This window comes from Pelophylax lessonae (assembly GCF_965119305.1).
Source record: "Pelophylax lessonae genome assembly, chromosome: 5".
In the NCBI taxonomy this organism is placed as follows: domain Eukaryota; kingdom Metazoa; phylum Chordata; class Amphibia; order Anura; family Ranidae; genus Pelophylax; species Pelophylax lessonae.
Window position 1 is genome coordinate 557,080,835 of NC_138772.1, and position 16,708 is coordinate 557,097,542.

Consider the following 16,708-nt stretch of genomic DNA (forward strand, 5'->3'; position numbering starts at 1 on the left):
GATGAATGTATCACCAAAGATTCGTGATTCCACCACCACAGTATATGCCAGCCTCTCACCTCCATTCACTGACCGCAAAGGCCATTGCGCTTATTATCAAAATCTCTGAACTCCTCCGGTCCCAACTCATAAGCTTGGATACCTCGGCAGATCAGCATTTGGAATTCCACATGAAAGAATACGGACATCTAGTGCTCTCCGTTTGGAATGTACCTTTATTGCGAATCAAAGCAAGGTACTTACAAAGATCGCACTATTCCTAGTGCAATCTTTGTAAGTACCTTGCTTTTATTCGCAATAAAGGTACATTCCAAACGGAGAGCACTAGATGTCCGTATTCTTTCATGTGGAATTCCATATGCTGAGGTGCTGAGGTATCCAAGCTTATGAGATTGGGACCGGAGGAGTTCATCAGAGATTGTGATAAGCGCAATGGCCTTTGCGGTCAGTGAATGGAGGTGAGAGGCTGGCATATACTGTGGTGGTGGAATCACGAATCTGATACATTCATCCTATTCAGCACGGGTCACCCTACCTTGCTTTTATCCTCGGCTCTGTGTATTTAAGGACATTCTCCTATCCATTTTGATTGTTATGGACATTGCTCTTTAGTATTGGTGTGGTGGGGGTTGGCAGATTATCGGAGGGCCGATATCCACTTTTCCGATTTATATCTCGGTATCCGCCCCAGAACTGGCTGATATTACCGCTATTTTCATGACGTCATTCTGCCTTCTTAGGCTGCCTCCCTCGCCTTTTGGACTGCCTTGGCTGGAGTCGGGATTAGTTTCGCGGCCGGGGACCACCCAGGGCGGCCCTGTGCCAGCCGTCCGCCCGCCCAGCATTAAACAAAAATTGTTTTTTTTTTTTTTTTCCTTTCAAAACTTTAAATGTATAAAATATCGGCAGATGTGACCAATATCGTTATCGACCCTGAGAAAAACCATATCAGTCTAACCCTATTGTGTGGTGGTTGTTTTTTTGAGACGTTCTTTAGGATTGTGAGAATCAGGCTCTTCTAAGCAAAATTTTCTTTTCCTCTAGAATTGTGCAGCTCTACTGGTCACTGATTCTGTGTAGATCAGTGTTGCCCAGTTGTGGTTCTTTAGAGCTGCCAGCATGGCATGTTCCCCACTGTGGTCCTTCTATAGACTCATGCCACTGGTAACCTACCTGGTAGCTGAGCCCATGCACTGTTGGTAGAATTGAGCGGTGTTGTGATTCCTGCCAAACCATCATAGCCTAAGGGCTGCTGGCACTTGACTGTCCTGCGTGTGGGATGATTGTATTTACGAATTGGCTTTGTACATTTCTACTTCCAGGTCTGGGTCTTGATTCGCCATCTTCATTGCATTTGAGAGACCTGGAAGAAACGTGAGTAATTCAGTATCTTTTGTTTTTTTATGATCATTTTGTAAGGATACCATGTGATATGTACAGCGCATCCGCAAAGTATTCACAGCACTTCACGTTTTCCACATTTTAGGTTACATCCTTATTCCAAAATGGATTAAATTTATTATTTTTCCTCAAAATTCTACAAACAATCCCCCATAATGACAACGTGAAAAAAGTTTGAAAGTTTTGCAAATTTATTAAAAATTCCATGTACAATAAGAATCAGTCTTTGCCATGAATCGAAATTTGAGCTCAGGTGCATCTGTTTTTTTTTTTTTTTTTTTTTTTTTTTCTACCGCTCTACCTTGAGATGTTTCTACAACTTGATTGGAGTCCACCTGTTAGCTCCAAGCTATAGCCTAACCCTATGCAAACTAATCTGTGTAGAAAGATGGTATACTTTCCTATATCGGCCCACTCTGATCCAGTCACATAATCCCCTGTCAGCCAGCAATGGTTGCAGGGAATTGGTGATTGCCCAACACTGAACGGGAAAGCCTGAGATTTGTATGGTCACCCATAGGCTCCCATGGCCCAGCCATTGTCGTGGTCCCTCTCCCCTGCAGCCATCACTCGCTGACACGGGAGCTGGCTTTAATGACCAGTGTGTAGACTCACTTTTATTTAAACTTTACACAGGTTGGTTTATAGGAGTTGATGAGGGGGGGGTGCTACTTTTAAAGGCATTACTTGCTTTCAAATGTTACTGTATTGGTGTATGAGCAGGAAATTGAACACCGCACTCCTAGGAAGTCTGAGTAATAGCAGCTTCAGGCTGGCTCTTTAACGCGTTTTGCCCTGCGTGGCTTGGATGGATGCAGCCTGAAGATGCTTTTACTCACGCACTGTATTACGTTCTTTCTCAGCCTGTATGGGCGGGTAACTGTCGACGGTGACCTGGAAGTGGTTATACACTACTTCTGGGTCAACAAGGGGAGAAGAACGGCGGTGTCGTCCCCCCCCCCCCCTTGCCTTCCTCCCATCTGTCTGCGCCTGCTATGCCTGGAATACTTTGCAGGGGGTATGTGGAAGCATTCAGGTGGCAGCTCAGCCCGAATGCTTCCATGTGACGTATATAAAACCCTACTGCTTGCCTGCAGCAGGGCTAATTGTTAAAAATACTACCTGTGCTGCACCCTGAACTACATGTCCCAGGCGTCGGGCTATAGGAATTGTGCATCCCTGCACCTGTTGCCAACAGTAAATGGGCTGACAAAGCCCGGGTGCCAGGATGCATTTTCTAGTCGCCATGGCAACCTGGCTCCTGGGATTTGTCGAGCCCTGCTGTGAGGTATGGTTTCTTCACTTGCCACCAAAAGTAAGGGGCATCTTCCCACTGACCATCGATAGACTAATCTTGGCAGGGGGGTTCCCTGAGACATGAAAAGTATTTAAAGACTTCCTCTGGGGTAAAAAAGATCACCGGTGCGTAACCTGTGGCCCTCCAACTGTTGCAAAAGTCCCATCATGCCTTTGGGAGTCAACACTTGTAACTGTCAGCATTGCAGTGCCTCATGGGACCCGCAGTTTTGCAACAGCTGGAGGAACACAGGTTGAGCATCTATGCAGTATAATCTGTATTACTGGTGGAGGGTCTTTCTGTAGCTTGTTCATCCAACACCTCTCTAGTCTTGAGGCTTTTGGTCATTCAAAGTCCCATAATATGAGGCTGGTTATCCTCCATTTCAGTTTTCGATTGGTTCCCGCCTGGGATCTGATGGGATTGGTTCCCGCCTGGGATCTGATGGGATTGGTTCCCAATCTTGTATTATCTCAACTAAAATAACTCAATGTTGTATCTTTTCAGGTTCGCGAAGGCAATCTTTGACTCTGGCCAATGCACAAAGTAAGTTTCTCCATCTTGAGTTACAGTAATACCCTGAAGTTGTATTCCCCCCCCCATAGACTATATAGAGAGGCATAAGAGAAACATGGGATGCTGGTTACCTGGCCACCATGTTGCCCTGTTGTGTTAAAACCTTAACCTGTAACGACGTATCGTGTAGATGAGAACAATCCTAATCTTGGTTGCAGATCTAATTCAAGTTTTGGAATAGACCGGTTGGGCATGGCAACCAACATTTTAGAGGGGCTCATTAATGGCCGTACCCCTTCCTACTTTTCCCTGGGCCCCACCCAATTTGTGGTCCATATGCTGAAGAGCATTACATAAACCTGCCAGGTAACACCTAGCTGAGGATAAAGGTGAGCTTGCAAGGTAACACTACCTAGCTGGAAAGCTACCTACCTGGGTAATGAGCTAACAAGGTACAGGCTACCAAGGGTTATTAACAGATAAATTGATAAGGTACCAACTACCGGGAGGGAGAGATGAGCAAACGGGTTACCGGCTACCTGGAGGAGGGTAGGAAGGAGCCTACATGGTGCTACCATGAGGAAGGAGCCAACTAGGTACCACCAGCTACCAGAAGGAAGGAGCTAACAAGGTACCAGCTACCTGAAGGAGGGTAGGAAGGAGCTACCAAGGGGGATGAACAGATAAACTGACAAGGTACCAACTACCGGGAGGGAGAGATGAGCAAATGGGTTACCGGCTACCTGGAGGAGGGTAGGCAGGAGCTAACAAGGTACCACCAGCTACCTGGAGGAGGGAGGAAAAGGCCAACAAGGTACTGGCTACCTGGAGGAGTATAGGAAGGAGCTACCAAGGGGATGAACAGATAAACTGACAAGGTACCAACTACCCGGAGGGAGAGATGAGCAAACAGGGTGGGTACCGGCTACCTGGAGGAGGGTAGGAAGGAGCTAAGAAGGTACCACCGGCTACCTGGAGGAAGGAGCTAACAAGATACTTGACTACCAAGGGGATGAAAAGATATAAACTGACAAGGTACCGGCTACCTGGAGGGAGGGTGGGAGTGAGCAAAGTACCAGATACCAGGAGAGGCTTCAGCAGGAAACTGTTCAATGATTCAGCTGCTGCAGATTCACAAACCAATATTCATCTGTGGGTTGAAGTCTATTGCTGCCATCTTGTGGTGGACTGGTGTATGATCAGGTTTTCAATGCTGCGACCCTTTTCTGCTACAGAGAGATTTGTGTTTTATTGGGTTTATTGGGTTTTGCACTGTCATTGAGCTTTACTGTGTAAATATTTTTATCTGTTTTTTTCCTTTTCAGTGCCAAGGTTCCTCTCGGAAGGAGAAGGTCCATGCCGGTGAGTTTTAGTGGGGGGTGGGGGGGGGGGGGGGTTTGTGTGGAAATGAGATGAGTCTACCATTAGGGTTGGTCTGTAGTCTTGTGATATGGGTGCTGGGGGTGTGCTGGGACCATGAAGTTGTCCTGCAGTTTGTAGGAAATCGTCTGCTGCCTCTTACTGGTCACCCAGAATGCAGCAATGAGCTGTTCTATGATATACTGGGGGGATTGTTGGGTACTTTTTTGTGCAGTTCAATCATGGTGCAGCACCATGATTGTCTAACACTTTTCATATTGGGAACCTTCTTGGCATCTAATTCCTGAACCCTTCACCGATGGAGTGCTCTGTGCATGCGGAAACCTTAATAGTAAATTTTTATCTTTTCTCCTGCAGCAAAGTGGAACTTCCTTCAGGCGGAACTTGTCAGAATCTTTGGACTGTGAAGTGTTTCATCTGGGCGACTCTGAAAACAAAGAAAATGTATGTGACGTTTTGATGCAGTACTGATAAGTAGAAAAAGCTTGCTGTATGTCTGGGCAAAATGGGAAAACCTGTTCTAAACATGGATTTTTTTTTTTTTTTTTTTTTTTCCTGTGCTGCTCAGTCTTCCAGCCACATCTGTGGCAAGTCCTCTTATGTTGAAACGGGATCACCTGAATATAATTCTCTGATGCTGCAGCAACCATTTGCCTTCACTTCCTGTCCTAAAGTGGTTGTGAAGGCTGTGCAGCCTCCCCAAACCTTTCCTGATCCCCCTCCGATCCAGTGATGTTCACTATGAACGTGGCTGGATGGGGACTCCCTCTGGCTGGAGGGGGCCAGTGGCTAAACCCGTGGCTGGAGGGGGCCAGTGGCTAAACCCGTGGCTGGAGGGGGCCAGTGGCTAAACCCGTGGCTGGAGGGGGCCAGTGGCTAAACCCGTGGCTGGAGGGGGCCAGTGGCTAAACCCGTGGCTGGAGGGGGCCAGTGGCTAAACCCGTGGCTGGAGGGGGCCAGTGGCTAAACCCGTGGCTGGAGGGGGCCAGTGGCTAAACCCGTGGCTGGAGGGGGCCAGTGGCTAAACCCGTGGCTGGAGGGGGCCAGTGGCTAAACCCGTGGCTGGAGGGGGCCAGTGGCTAAACCCGTGGCTGGAGGGGGCCAGTGGGCAATGCTGCAGCTCTGCTATGGACGAAGCACACACCAGTCCTCCCAGGGAAAGCATCTTTCTCTGGGGGCACTGCTTGAGGGGAAAGGAGCCAGAAGTGCAAGCGGGGGACCTGAAAAGAGGATCGGGGCTGCTCTGTGCAAAACCACTGCACAGGGCAGGTAAGTATAACCTGTTTTGGGGGGGGGGGGGGGAGGACTGGAGCTTTAGTATTGACCTAAATAATCCCGATCCATACTGTTAGCCTGCCTCTCAACTTTAATTTAACCTTTTTGTTCTCGAGTCTTGTAAGGGTCCTTTTTAAAGGTAAAGGAATTGGCAGCACTCCAGGTTGAGTCAATCTGCTGCCAATTCCTTTTCCTTTATCAAGTTTTCACAGAGGCGAGCCGGGGCATGCACCTGTGAGTCATCAGGCAATTGCACCACCTTGAGCAGTGAGTTCTTGTCTCTTCAAGAGTCCTTTTACATGAGCGGTCCAATCGGGTGTGCCTGACGTTTTTTTTTTTTTTTTTCCCCAAGCGGACCTGATCAGACCCTCCATTTTATCCCTATGGGGCAGCGGATGTCAGCAGTGACGTGTCTGCTGACACCGGCCGCTATTTGATTCTGTTCACCAAATCCAGATAGTGACATTATTTTCCGTCTGGAGGATCAGACAAATGGTCAGTTTTCACCTGACAGGTCTGTCTGCACAGTGAGCAGAGACGGACCTGTCATCCGCCAGATTAGCAGATCGATCCTTTGCTGAGCAAAGCAGAGTCTGCTGATGACATCTTGTGTAAAAGAACCCAAAGAACGCATCCCTTTATATGTGCATGTTCGTGATGAGGTGTGCAATCTGCTAATTAGCTGCCTGTAATCAACTGATCACCTGATTGTGCAACTAATGTCTGCAGTGTCCAGCAGGACGCAGCTTGCAAGAGTACAACCTTGACCATAGGTTCACACCTATACTGGTTGTGGTTGATGCTTTTTCCAGGTTTTTTGCATGTGGGGGGGTGTTTGGGTTTCCCCCCCCCCCACACACGTATTTATGGTAGGCGCCTTGTCTAGCAGGAAAAAACAAATCAAAACCGAAGCAATGCATTTTTGATGGGTTTCCTTTAAGTCTGGAGCTAAAAATGCAACCTGCTGCAGGGGAAAGTTCCTCGACCCTTTACAAAAACTCCCCAGTGGAAAATAGATGTGAAATAGTCCATTTACCATGGCTTCCTAAAGATCTATCCCATTACTGAAAATGCACTGAAACCTAGGTGTGAACAAAGCCTAAAGCAATGCCTGGGATTTGCCTTCAATATAACGAGGTCTCTTGTAGGAAGATCCGAGATGGGGTTGCTGTGACCTTTATACAACCCTGCTGACCACTCCCACCAAACTTGTAATACAGCAGAAAGCTCTGAAACCTCGGCTTCAATACATTTAATCTTTTATGTGTTTTAGCAGCCTGCAGGTGGGGGGGGGGGGGGGGGGGTTGTTATACATTTTGAAGGTTTCCTGCTGACCAATACTCCATTTAGTTTGTTAGTTCTGGCTGACCCATGTGTCTGTGTGCTACTTTGGGGTAGGTCAGTGCTCTGTATTGCTGATTTTCAAGTATCCTGCCAGACCTAGTACTGTGACTGTTGATCTGTCACTCATTTTTATTTTATTTTTTTTTCCCTCAAGGAGCCCTTCCAGTTCAAGTTGCCAGCAAGGCCCAGCTTCAGAGGCGCGGTGCGATCACGGTGTCATGGCAGTGGGAAGGAGCCTCTGGTACTGAGGCAGAAGTCTGCACCGGCATGTATGGTAAGCTATATCTCTAGTGGTTCCCTATGAAAACTTGTTCCCTTTCTTGCATGTAGATCTAATGTGCAGTAGCTGTGGGGTGTTTTTGTTAGGACTTTTCGAAATACCTTTACAGCGCTGTGGGGCGCTCGTGTGACCTGCTGGCTCTCTTGATCCCAGCACTACAGTGGGAGGGGCCGTGTTTCCCTGCTGAAAGCCAGGAGAGCCCGGCAGCTCACGTGAGCACCCTGCAGCGCTGTAAAGGTATTTTGAGAAGTACTTTTAAAAAAAAAAAAAAAACTCCTTACTACTGCACATATTAGATCTGCATGTAAGAAAGGGAATATGTGTGTTTAAAATTACTAGGGGAATGAAACAAACGGCTAGTGGCCAGAGGAGCAGGGAAGAGATGGCGAACACTGACACACAGAGCTGACAGGCAGAGACTGAGTGGGTGAGGGAGAGACGAGAGCTTGCGGATGATAGAGGCATGTAATCTGGGCTCACCAGCCATAATAATTGTGGTCAGTACGGGGGGGGGGGGGGGCGCAGGAACTGGCAGGATCAGCCAAGGTTTTTTAATTTTACAGAGGGACCAATGAAACTGCGCTGTAGAACATTCTGTAAAGTGTGTTTTTTGGCTCCCGTTTTTGTTTTGAGCTGAACTCAAAGGTCTAAGACTTTCTATGTACACAAGGCCTATTTCTCTCAAATATTATTCACAAATCTGTTAGTGAGCGCTTCTCCTTTGCTGAGATAATCCATCCACCTCACAGGTGGGGCATATCAAGATGCTGATTGGACAGCATGATTATTGCACAGGTGTGCCTTAGGTTGGCCACAATAAAAGGCCACTCTAAAATGTGCAGTTTTTTACTGTTTGGGGGGGGGGGGGGGGGGCGAAAACTAGTCAACATCTGCTGCGACCACCATTCGCCTCACAGTGCAACACATCTCCTTGGCATAGTTGATCAGGTTGGTGATTCTTCAATGGCTGTGTGAAGTTGCTGGATATTGGCAGGACCTGGAACACGCTGTCGTATACGCCGATCCAGAGCATCCCAAACATGCTCAATGGGTGACATGTCCGGTGAGTATGCTGGCCATGCAAGAACTGGGATGTTTTCAGCTTCCAGGAATTGTGTACAGATCCTTGCACCATTGGGGCCGCGCATTATCATGCTGCAACATGAGGTGATGGTCGTGGATGAATGGCACAACAATGGGCCTTGGGATCTCATTGCGGTATCTCTGTGCATTGAAAATGCATCAATAAAATGCACCGGTGTTCATAGTCCATACCATAACCCCACCACCATCGGCCACTCAATCCACAATGACATAAGCAAACCGCTCACCCACACAACACCATACACGCTGTCTGCCATCTGACAACCGGGAATCCATGAAGAGAACCTCTCCAAAGTGCCAGACTCTATCGAATGGGAGCATTTGCCCACTCAAGTCAGTTATAACGAGGAAATGCAGTCAGGTGGAGACCCCGATGAGGACGACCAACATCAGATGAGCTTCCCTGAGACGGTTTCTGACAGTTTGTGCAGAAATTCTTTGGTTGTGCAAACCGATTGTTCAGCAGCTGTCCGGGTGGCTGGCCTCAGACCATCTTGGAGGTGAAGATGCTGGATGTGGAGGTCCTGGGCTGGTGTGGTTACAGTGGTCTGTGGTTGAGGCCGGTTGGATGTACTGCCAAAGTCTTCTTTTGGAGACGGCTTATGGTAGAGAAATGAACATTCAATTCACGGGCAACAGCTCTGGTGAACATTCCTGCAGTCAGCATGCCAATTGCACGCTCCCTCTAAACTTGCCACATTTGTGGCATTGTGCTGTGTGATAAAACTGCACAGTTTAGAGTGGCCTTTTATTGTGGCCAACCTAAGGCACACCTGTGCAATAATCATGCTGTCCAATCAGCATCTTGATATGCCACACCTGTGAGGTGGATGGATTATCTTGGCAAAGGAAAAGTGCTCACTAACAGATTTACACAGATTTGTGAATATGAGAGAAATCGGCCTTTTGTGTACATAGAAAAAGTCTTAGATCTTTGAGTTCAGCTCATAAAAAAAATGGGGGCAAAAACAAGTGCTGCGTGTTTTTCCCCCCCCCCCCCCATTTTGTTCAGTGTATATATTTGCATGTGAGGAGTACACCCCTCACATTTTTGTAAATTTTATTCTCCATGTTATGACCCTTTACTACAATGTAAAGTAGTGTGTACAGCTTGTATAACAGTGTAAATTTACTGTCCCCTCAAAATAACTCAACACACAGCCATTAATGTCTAAACCGCTGGCAACAAAAGTCAGTACACCCCTAAGTGAATGTGCAAATTGGGCCCATTTAGCCATTTTCTCTTCCCGGTGTCATGTGACTCGTTAGTATTACAAGGTCTCTGGTGTGAATGGGGATCAGGTGTGTTAAATTTGGTATCGCTCTCACTCTCTTATACTGGTCACTGGAAGTTCAACATGGCACCTCATGGCAAAACTCTCTAATGAGGATCTGGAAAAAATGGTTGCGCTACATTATGATGGCCTAGGCTATAAGATTGCCAAGACCCCGAAACTGAGCTGCAGCAAGGTGGCCAAGACCATACAGCAGTTTAACAGGACAGGTTCCACTTAGAACAGGCCTTGCCGGGGTCCAACAAAGAATTTGAGTGCATGTGCTCAGCGTCATATCCAAATAATGTCTTTGGGAAATAGAAGTATGAGTGCTGCCAGCATTGCTGCAGAGGTTGAAGGGGTGGGGGGAGGGGTCAGCCTGTCAGTGCTCAGACCATACGCCGCACACTGCATCAAATTGGTCTGCATGGCTGTCATCCCAGAAGGAAGCCTCTTCTAAAGATGCACAAAGCCTGCAAACAGTTTGCTGAAGACAAGCAGACTAAGGACATGGATTACTGGAACCATCTCCTGTGGTCTGAGACCAAGATAAACTTATTTGGTTCAGATTGTGTCAAGCGTGTGTGGGGGCAACCAGGTGAGGAGTACAAAGACAAGTGTGTCTTGCCTACAGTCAGGCATGGTGGTGGGAGTGTCATGGTCTGGGGCTGCATGAGTGCTGCCGGCACTGGGGAGTTACAGTTCATTGAGGGAACCATGAATGCCAACATGTACTGTGACATACTGAAGCAGAGCATGATCTCCCCCCCCCCCCCCCTGTCTAGAGACTGGGCAGCAGGGCAGAATTCCAACATAACGATCCTAAATACACCTCCAAGACTACCACTGCCTTGCTAAAGAAGCTGAGGGTAAAGGTGATGGACTGGCCAAGCATGTCTCCAGACCTAAACCCTACTGAGCATCTGTGGGGAATCCTCAAACAGAAGGAGGAGGAGCGCAAGGTCTCTAACATCCACCAGCTCTGTGATGTCATCATGGAGGAGGGGAAGAGGACTCCAGTGACAACCTGTGAAGCTCTGGTGAACTCCATGCCCAAGAGGGTTAAGGCAGTGCTGGAAAATAATGGTGGCCACACAAAATATTGACACTTTGGGTCCAATTTGGACATTGTCACTTAGGGGTGTACTCACTTTTGTTGCCAGTGGTTTAGACATTAATGGCTGTGTTATTTTGAGGGCACAGTAAATTTACACTGTTATGCAAGCTGTACACTCACTACTTTACATTTTAGCAACAAAGTGTCATTTCTTCAGTGTCCCATGAAAAGAAAAAAAATATTTACAGAAATGTGAGGGGTGTACTTTTGTGGGATACTGTGTATATAGTGTTTTTTTTTTTTTTGGGGGGGGGGGGGGGGGGAAGCAGGACTTTAAAATCCAATTCTTGATGTTTAGATCCACTTAAGCCTGACCTGTTAAATTTTTCCCCCTTAGTGTTCTTCACCAATAAAGGATTTTGAGATTAGATCGGGTGACCTGCCATTTGTAAGGAAATCTTCCTGCACTTCTACCACTACTGAGAGCAGTGATGACGGCTTCCTGGATATGCTGGATGAAGAGGATACAGAGGTGAGACCATGCTGGCTGTAATACCAGTGATATACACGCCACACAGCAAAGTGAGCCCATCGCTATAGATTTAGCATTGTAGGTGAACTGATGCCAAAAATCATTTAACCACATTATACCCAAATGACAGCTACAGCCCAGTCATCCAGTTCTGGGAGAGCGTCATGACGTGATCGCGCCCGCTGCAGCGTGCTCTGTGATCGCTGTGTCCTTTGGACACAGCTGAGCACGGATCGAGGTAAAGAACCAATCACAGCAGCTCTTTACCATGTGATCAGCTGATCGCAATGTAAATGCACTTGCTGTTTATCACACTGTTGGCAACAAGAGAGCCAGTAACCGGCTTGTGTGAAAGGAAGTGATGATCAGGGCAGCCTATTGGTGAAGGAGAATTGCCTATCTGCAAAACTGTAACCAACTATGACTTTTTTTTTTTTCCCAAATTTTTGCTTTCATTTTTTTGAAAAAAAGGGGTTTAAAATACCATTTTTTTTTTTTCACACACAGCTTTTTTGGTGGTAAGTCAGTGAATGACAATTGCGTAGTCGTGCTACCGTTTCCCCTGCTATAAGGGGTTAATCATTTCCATGTGCTGCTCCTCTGCCAGCTGATGTTAATCCCTTCCCAGCCAGTGTCAGTACAGTGACCGTGCATATCTTTAGCACTGACCACTGTATTGGTGCCTGGTTCCCAGTGTCCAATTTGGCCACCGAAATATTACAACTGTGCTAGAGGTCTTATCGCTGCCATTCCTGATAAGAATTCCATAAATATATCCCATAATTTGTAGACGCTATAACTTTTGCGCAAACCAATCCATATATATATGGTTTTTTTTTTTCAAAAAAATGCAGGTGTTCAAATACCACCAAAAATCTTTGTACCCAAACAATTTCTATTTTTCCAGTGTTGCACGACCGTGCAATTTTCAAAATTAACAGTGCCATTTCACAATAAAGGGGGATAGGTAAACCTTTTGGGGGTCAAGTGGTTAAACACTTCATGTAAAATGGACCAAATGGCTCTGGTGGCCTATATAGTAAACTGAGAATCTTCTTTTTTTAGGAACTGTGACATTGCGGCGGACAGATCGGACCCCTAACTGACATTTTTGACACTTTTGGGGGGGACCAGTGACATTACTACAGTAATCGGTGCTATAAATATGCACTGTTACTGTAATGAGACTGGCAGGGAAGGGGTTAACACTGTTGGTGATCAAGGGGTTAAATGTGGGCTTAATGCTTACTGACGTGTGTGGGGGAGGGGGTTGTGTGACACAGATCGCAGGTTGAGCTGTGCTGAATCCTGTGATCTGTCCCTGCCTGTCAGGAGGAGATCCGCTTTGTTTACCCAAGCGGGCGGATTTCCTCACTCTTTCCCTGACCGGGGAAGAGCGGCGGTGATCACCGCCTCTCCTCCTCCCCTGGCCCGACTCCCGCTGTGTCTGAATACAGCGGAAGCGAGCATACGGCAGGGCGCGCCCCTGCTGAGGGAGGAATCAACGTAGGTCTACGTCGATGGACCCAGCCGAGCCGCTCTGCTGCAGTTGCGGCAACGTGAGTGGTCGGCAAGTGGATAAATATTGGTACCACATTGGCTTTTTTCCAGTCAGCTGGCACCATACCCGTCTGTAGACTATCCCTAAAGATCAGGAATAATGGTCTGGCTGTCACCTGGCTGAGCTCTTTAAGAACCCTCGGGTGCAAGCCATCCGGTCCTGGTTATTTAATTTATAAGTTTCTCTAGTTTAGTTCTATCTACTGTTAGCCATGGTGGTACTTCCTGAGGTGTATTTAGTTTAGCATTCCAAGCTGGGTTAGTGTAGCCCCCCCCCCCCCCCCCAATTCTTTTGTGAAGACTGAAGAGGAGAAATTATTTAACACTTTCGCCTTCTCTGTCCAGATTTCCTTTGTCTTTTATGGGGCCAATGTGTTCTGGCCTCATTTTCTTACTGTTTATATACTTTAAAGAATTTCTTGTTTTTTTTACTCTTCCACTATGTCTCTCGTTCTATTTTAGCTGCCTTGATTTCTACTTTACCTCTTATTGCACTCTTTGTAATGCTTAAATGCTGCCAATGACCCCTCAGCCTTGTATTTTTTCGAAGGCCTTTTCTTTAGTATTAATATGCATTTTTATGTTGGAGTTTAGCCACCCAGGGTTTAGTTTTACTCCCTTTTAAATGTATTTCCCTTTGGAATGCACTGGCCAATCCCTTTAAGTATGCTCTTGAAGCACTCCCATTTTTCCTCCGTGTTCTTTGTTCCCAGGGTTCTATTCCATTTGATATTTTCTAGCAGAGTGCAGTTTTGGGAAATTGGCTCTATTGAAATTCAGTGTCCTTAGGAAACACAAGGGTAATATATTACTATGATTAATACTGAAACTAATTGACCTATGGTCACTGTTTCCTAAGTTGCCCCGTATTTCCCATCCTTGCTGCCAATCCTATCTGAAAGGAGGTCCGCCTCCCCCCACCCACCTACCCCCACCCTTCTGGTTAGGGGGCCTATAGCATACGCCCAATATTGCTTTCCCCATAGTGCCTTCCCTTTTTATTATAAGTTCTACCCAAAGGGATTCCTATAGCTCCATTATTATCATCCCTCATACTTGCCTGTATACTGTTCTTAATATACAGACATACCCCTCCCCCTTTTTTTTTTACCTTCTCTCTCTGCGATAAATGGAATACCCCTGAATGGTCACGAGCTGTCAAACCAAGTCTCTGTTATCCCCACAATCTTCCTCATAAATCAGCAGCTCCAGGTCCCCCATCTTGTTGGCCAGGCTTCTAGCATTGGTATACAAACCTCGTAATTTTGTCCGGATGCATACTATATGTAACTGTTATTGCACAGATCTGATGTGCACAAGACTGCTTGTATATCTGTAACAGTAAATTTAATAAAGTTTTGTTAATGGTCTCCTCTACAGACAGAGCCGGAAATTACGCTTGGCGTCGCCAGTCTCATGACGGCTCCCCTGGTTATGAGAGGCATGGGGCTGGTAAGTAGGTGATTTCCCCCCCCCCCCCCCCCTCACTGACTCTTCCTTCCCTCTGATTGGTGTGCAATCTTTGTACTGACGTCTGTTGTGACTCTGCAGTGTTATGAGGCCGAATCCCCCACAAAGCCGTTTCCTGTGGCCAGACCTACACTGAAGAGGACGGAGAGGGCACAAGGAGACATGCCGGAGAAAATCAAGAGGAGACGCAGCATGTGCGAGGTGACGGATGACCACGAAGTTGAGAGGGTGCGTATGATGTGTTTTGGGGTTGATTTCACTAAAGCTGGGGGGGGGGGCAAAATCTGGTGCAGCGCTGCATGGTAGCCAATCTGCTTCCAAGGGGTGTCTATCTTTTTTTTTTTTTTTTTTTTTGGTCAAGCTTAACTGAACAAGCTAAAGTTAGAAACTGGCTGCCATGCACAGCTACATCAGATTTTGCGCTTTCCAGTTTATTCAACCCTGTTATGTCCTGAAATATTCTTCTCTCGGATACTGACTGTTCTCCCCTGTGCACCCACAGACTGTAAACCTGAATCGCTCAAAATCCTACTCCAAAGAAACTATAGAAAATATATTCGACACCGACCAAAGGGATCTGATTGGAGACTTCTCCCAGGTACTCACCGCAGCGGTATAATGAGCAGTTAATCACTTGGATTGTGTAATGAGACTCTCCTCACTCATTCCCCCAGGCATTCCTCTTCCCTACCATCAACGGGAGACACCAGGAGCTCAGGTACATCACCCCGGAGATGGTGAGTGTCATACTGAGCTTTGTCTGCTGATTTACTGTGCTTGTCCCCTGCCTGCTGACAGCGATCTGTTCTGGGCTCATCTGTCTTACTCTTTACAGCTGGTCAAGATAATGAACGGGCACTACGATCCTTTCATTGAGCGATGTGTCATCATTGACTCCAGATACCCCTACGAATACGATGGTGGTCATATAAAGGTGAGTTAAGTTTAGACTGAGCCTTCTGCTGCTTCAGTCATTGGATTGCAGGTTACATGCAGCATATTTAATGGCTGGTTCACACCAGTAAACTCAGGAACGTTCTGTGCAATTTAACCCCTTTGCACCTAAGGGGAAGCCCTCGTTCACATGGCATGCCAAATCGGAGCCTATTGCCGGCAGCGGCACTGTCTAAAGACCGCGGCGCTGCTTCCCAAAGGAAGTTCCTGCACTATTGGCGACTTTTGAAGGCAATTTCAATATACCTCTTTGCATGAACCCCCCCCCCCATGTCTCAATCGCCTGCCAAGTCGGACTGAAATGCCGGTTTGAAATCATGCGAGCTCAGTGATTTTAAAACCAGCCCTGAGTGTGAACAAGGGCTAAAACAAATCTAAATGCCTTAGCCAAATTTTGCAATTTGACATGTTGGTAAACCTGTACTCATCACAACTACTTTGTGTATCCTCGGATTATACCGTATATTCGTTTCAGGAAAAATTGTTTATTTGGTGTTAAATGGTAATGGAGAGATCCTGTGGGGTGGTGTGTGTGTTTTTTTTTTTTTTTTTTTTTACTACCACCAAAGAACCCCCAAATCTCCTGCTCCTGGCGATCGCAGCGAATACCCATGTGGTGTTTGTACCCATAGTATAGCCCAGAAACGGTGCGCTTTTTTTTTTTTTTTGTCAGTTGAGCAGCGGAGAAGAGAAATAAAATCTCACCTTGATCCAAACACTGACCCTGAGGCTAACTATCTAGGTTTTTATTTATTTTCTCTGCAAGGACAGATGCAATGTATCGACCTCCTTCAGAGACAGAAAACATAGGGGCGGGTTTTACTCTGATGGCCACCCAGAGGCTATCCGGTGACCGGGTGTCACCTGTTAGGCCAGGGCTTTCGGAGACCCCCGGTCTCTGTGCTGGAGCGCCATGTGGCGCACTCCCTGCACAAAGGGATGTGTGAATATGCGGCCCCATGGAAGAAAACTCCTAGTCCAGTTGGGGGCATGTATGTGTACGGTCATCGTGAAGGGGTTAAGCCTATTCATTTTGAATTGCACTGGACCGCAGCAAACTTGGTGCTTGCACTATTTAAAAACGCGTTGCAACCGGATCGCATTGGGCTTTTTTTAAGTTTATTCTTTTGAGCGCACTGTTTGCGACAGGAGTTTGTCCCGCTGCAGATTGCAACTGCAGTTTGTTTTGAACACGGTGCAGGAAACTCAGAGCTGCTGGAGCTCCTAGCGCCCCACACCACCCACTTTTCCCTACATAGGCCCT

The 16,708-nt window shown here is 46.9% G+C and overlaps 1 protein-coding gene across 1 annotated transcript in view; it reads left to right on the forward strand.

Annotated features, from left to right (window-relative positions):
* Positions 1–16,708, forward strand: part of CDC25A (cell division cycle 25A) — a 33,019-nt gene that overhangs the window by 10,347 nt on the left and 5,964 nt on the right. The window contains exons 4-14 of the mRNA XM_082259338.1: positions 1,323–1,374; positions 3,206–3,244; positions 4,540–4,576; positions 4,952–5,038; positions 7,368–7,487; positions 11,326–11,460; positions 14,401–14,472; positions 14,572–14,718; positions 14,993–15,088; positions 15,165–15,227; positions 15,326–15,424. Of these exons, the coding sequence (XP_082115464.1) occupies positions 1,323–1,374; positions 3,206–3,244; positions 4,540–4,576; positions 4,952–5,038; positions 7,368–7,487; positions 11,326–11,460; positions 14,401–14,472; positions 14,572–14,718; positions 14,993–15,088; positions 15,165–15,227; positions 15,326–15,424 (947 nt within the window). The remainder of the gene's footprint in view (positions 1–1,322; positions 1,375–3,205; positions 3,245–4,539; positions 4,577–4,951; positions 5,039–7,367; positions 7,488–11,325; positions 11,461–14,400; positions 14,473–14,571; positions 14,719–14,992; positions 15,089–15,164; positions 15,228–15,325; positions 15,425–16,708) is intronic.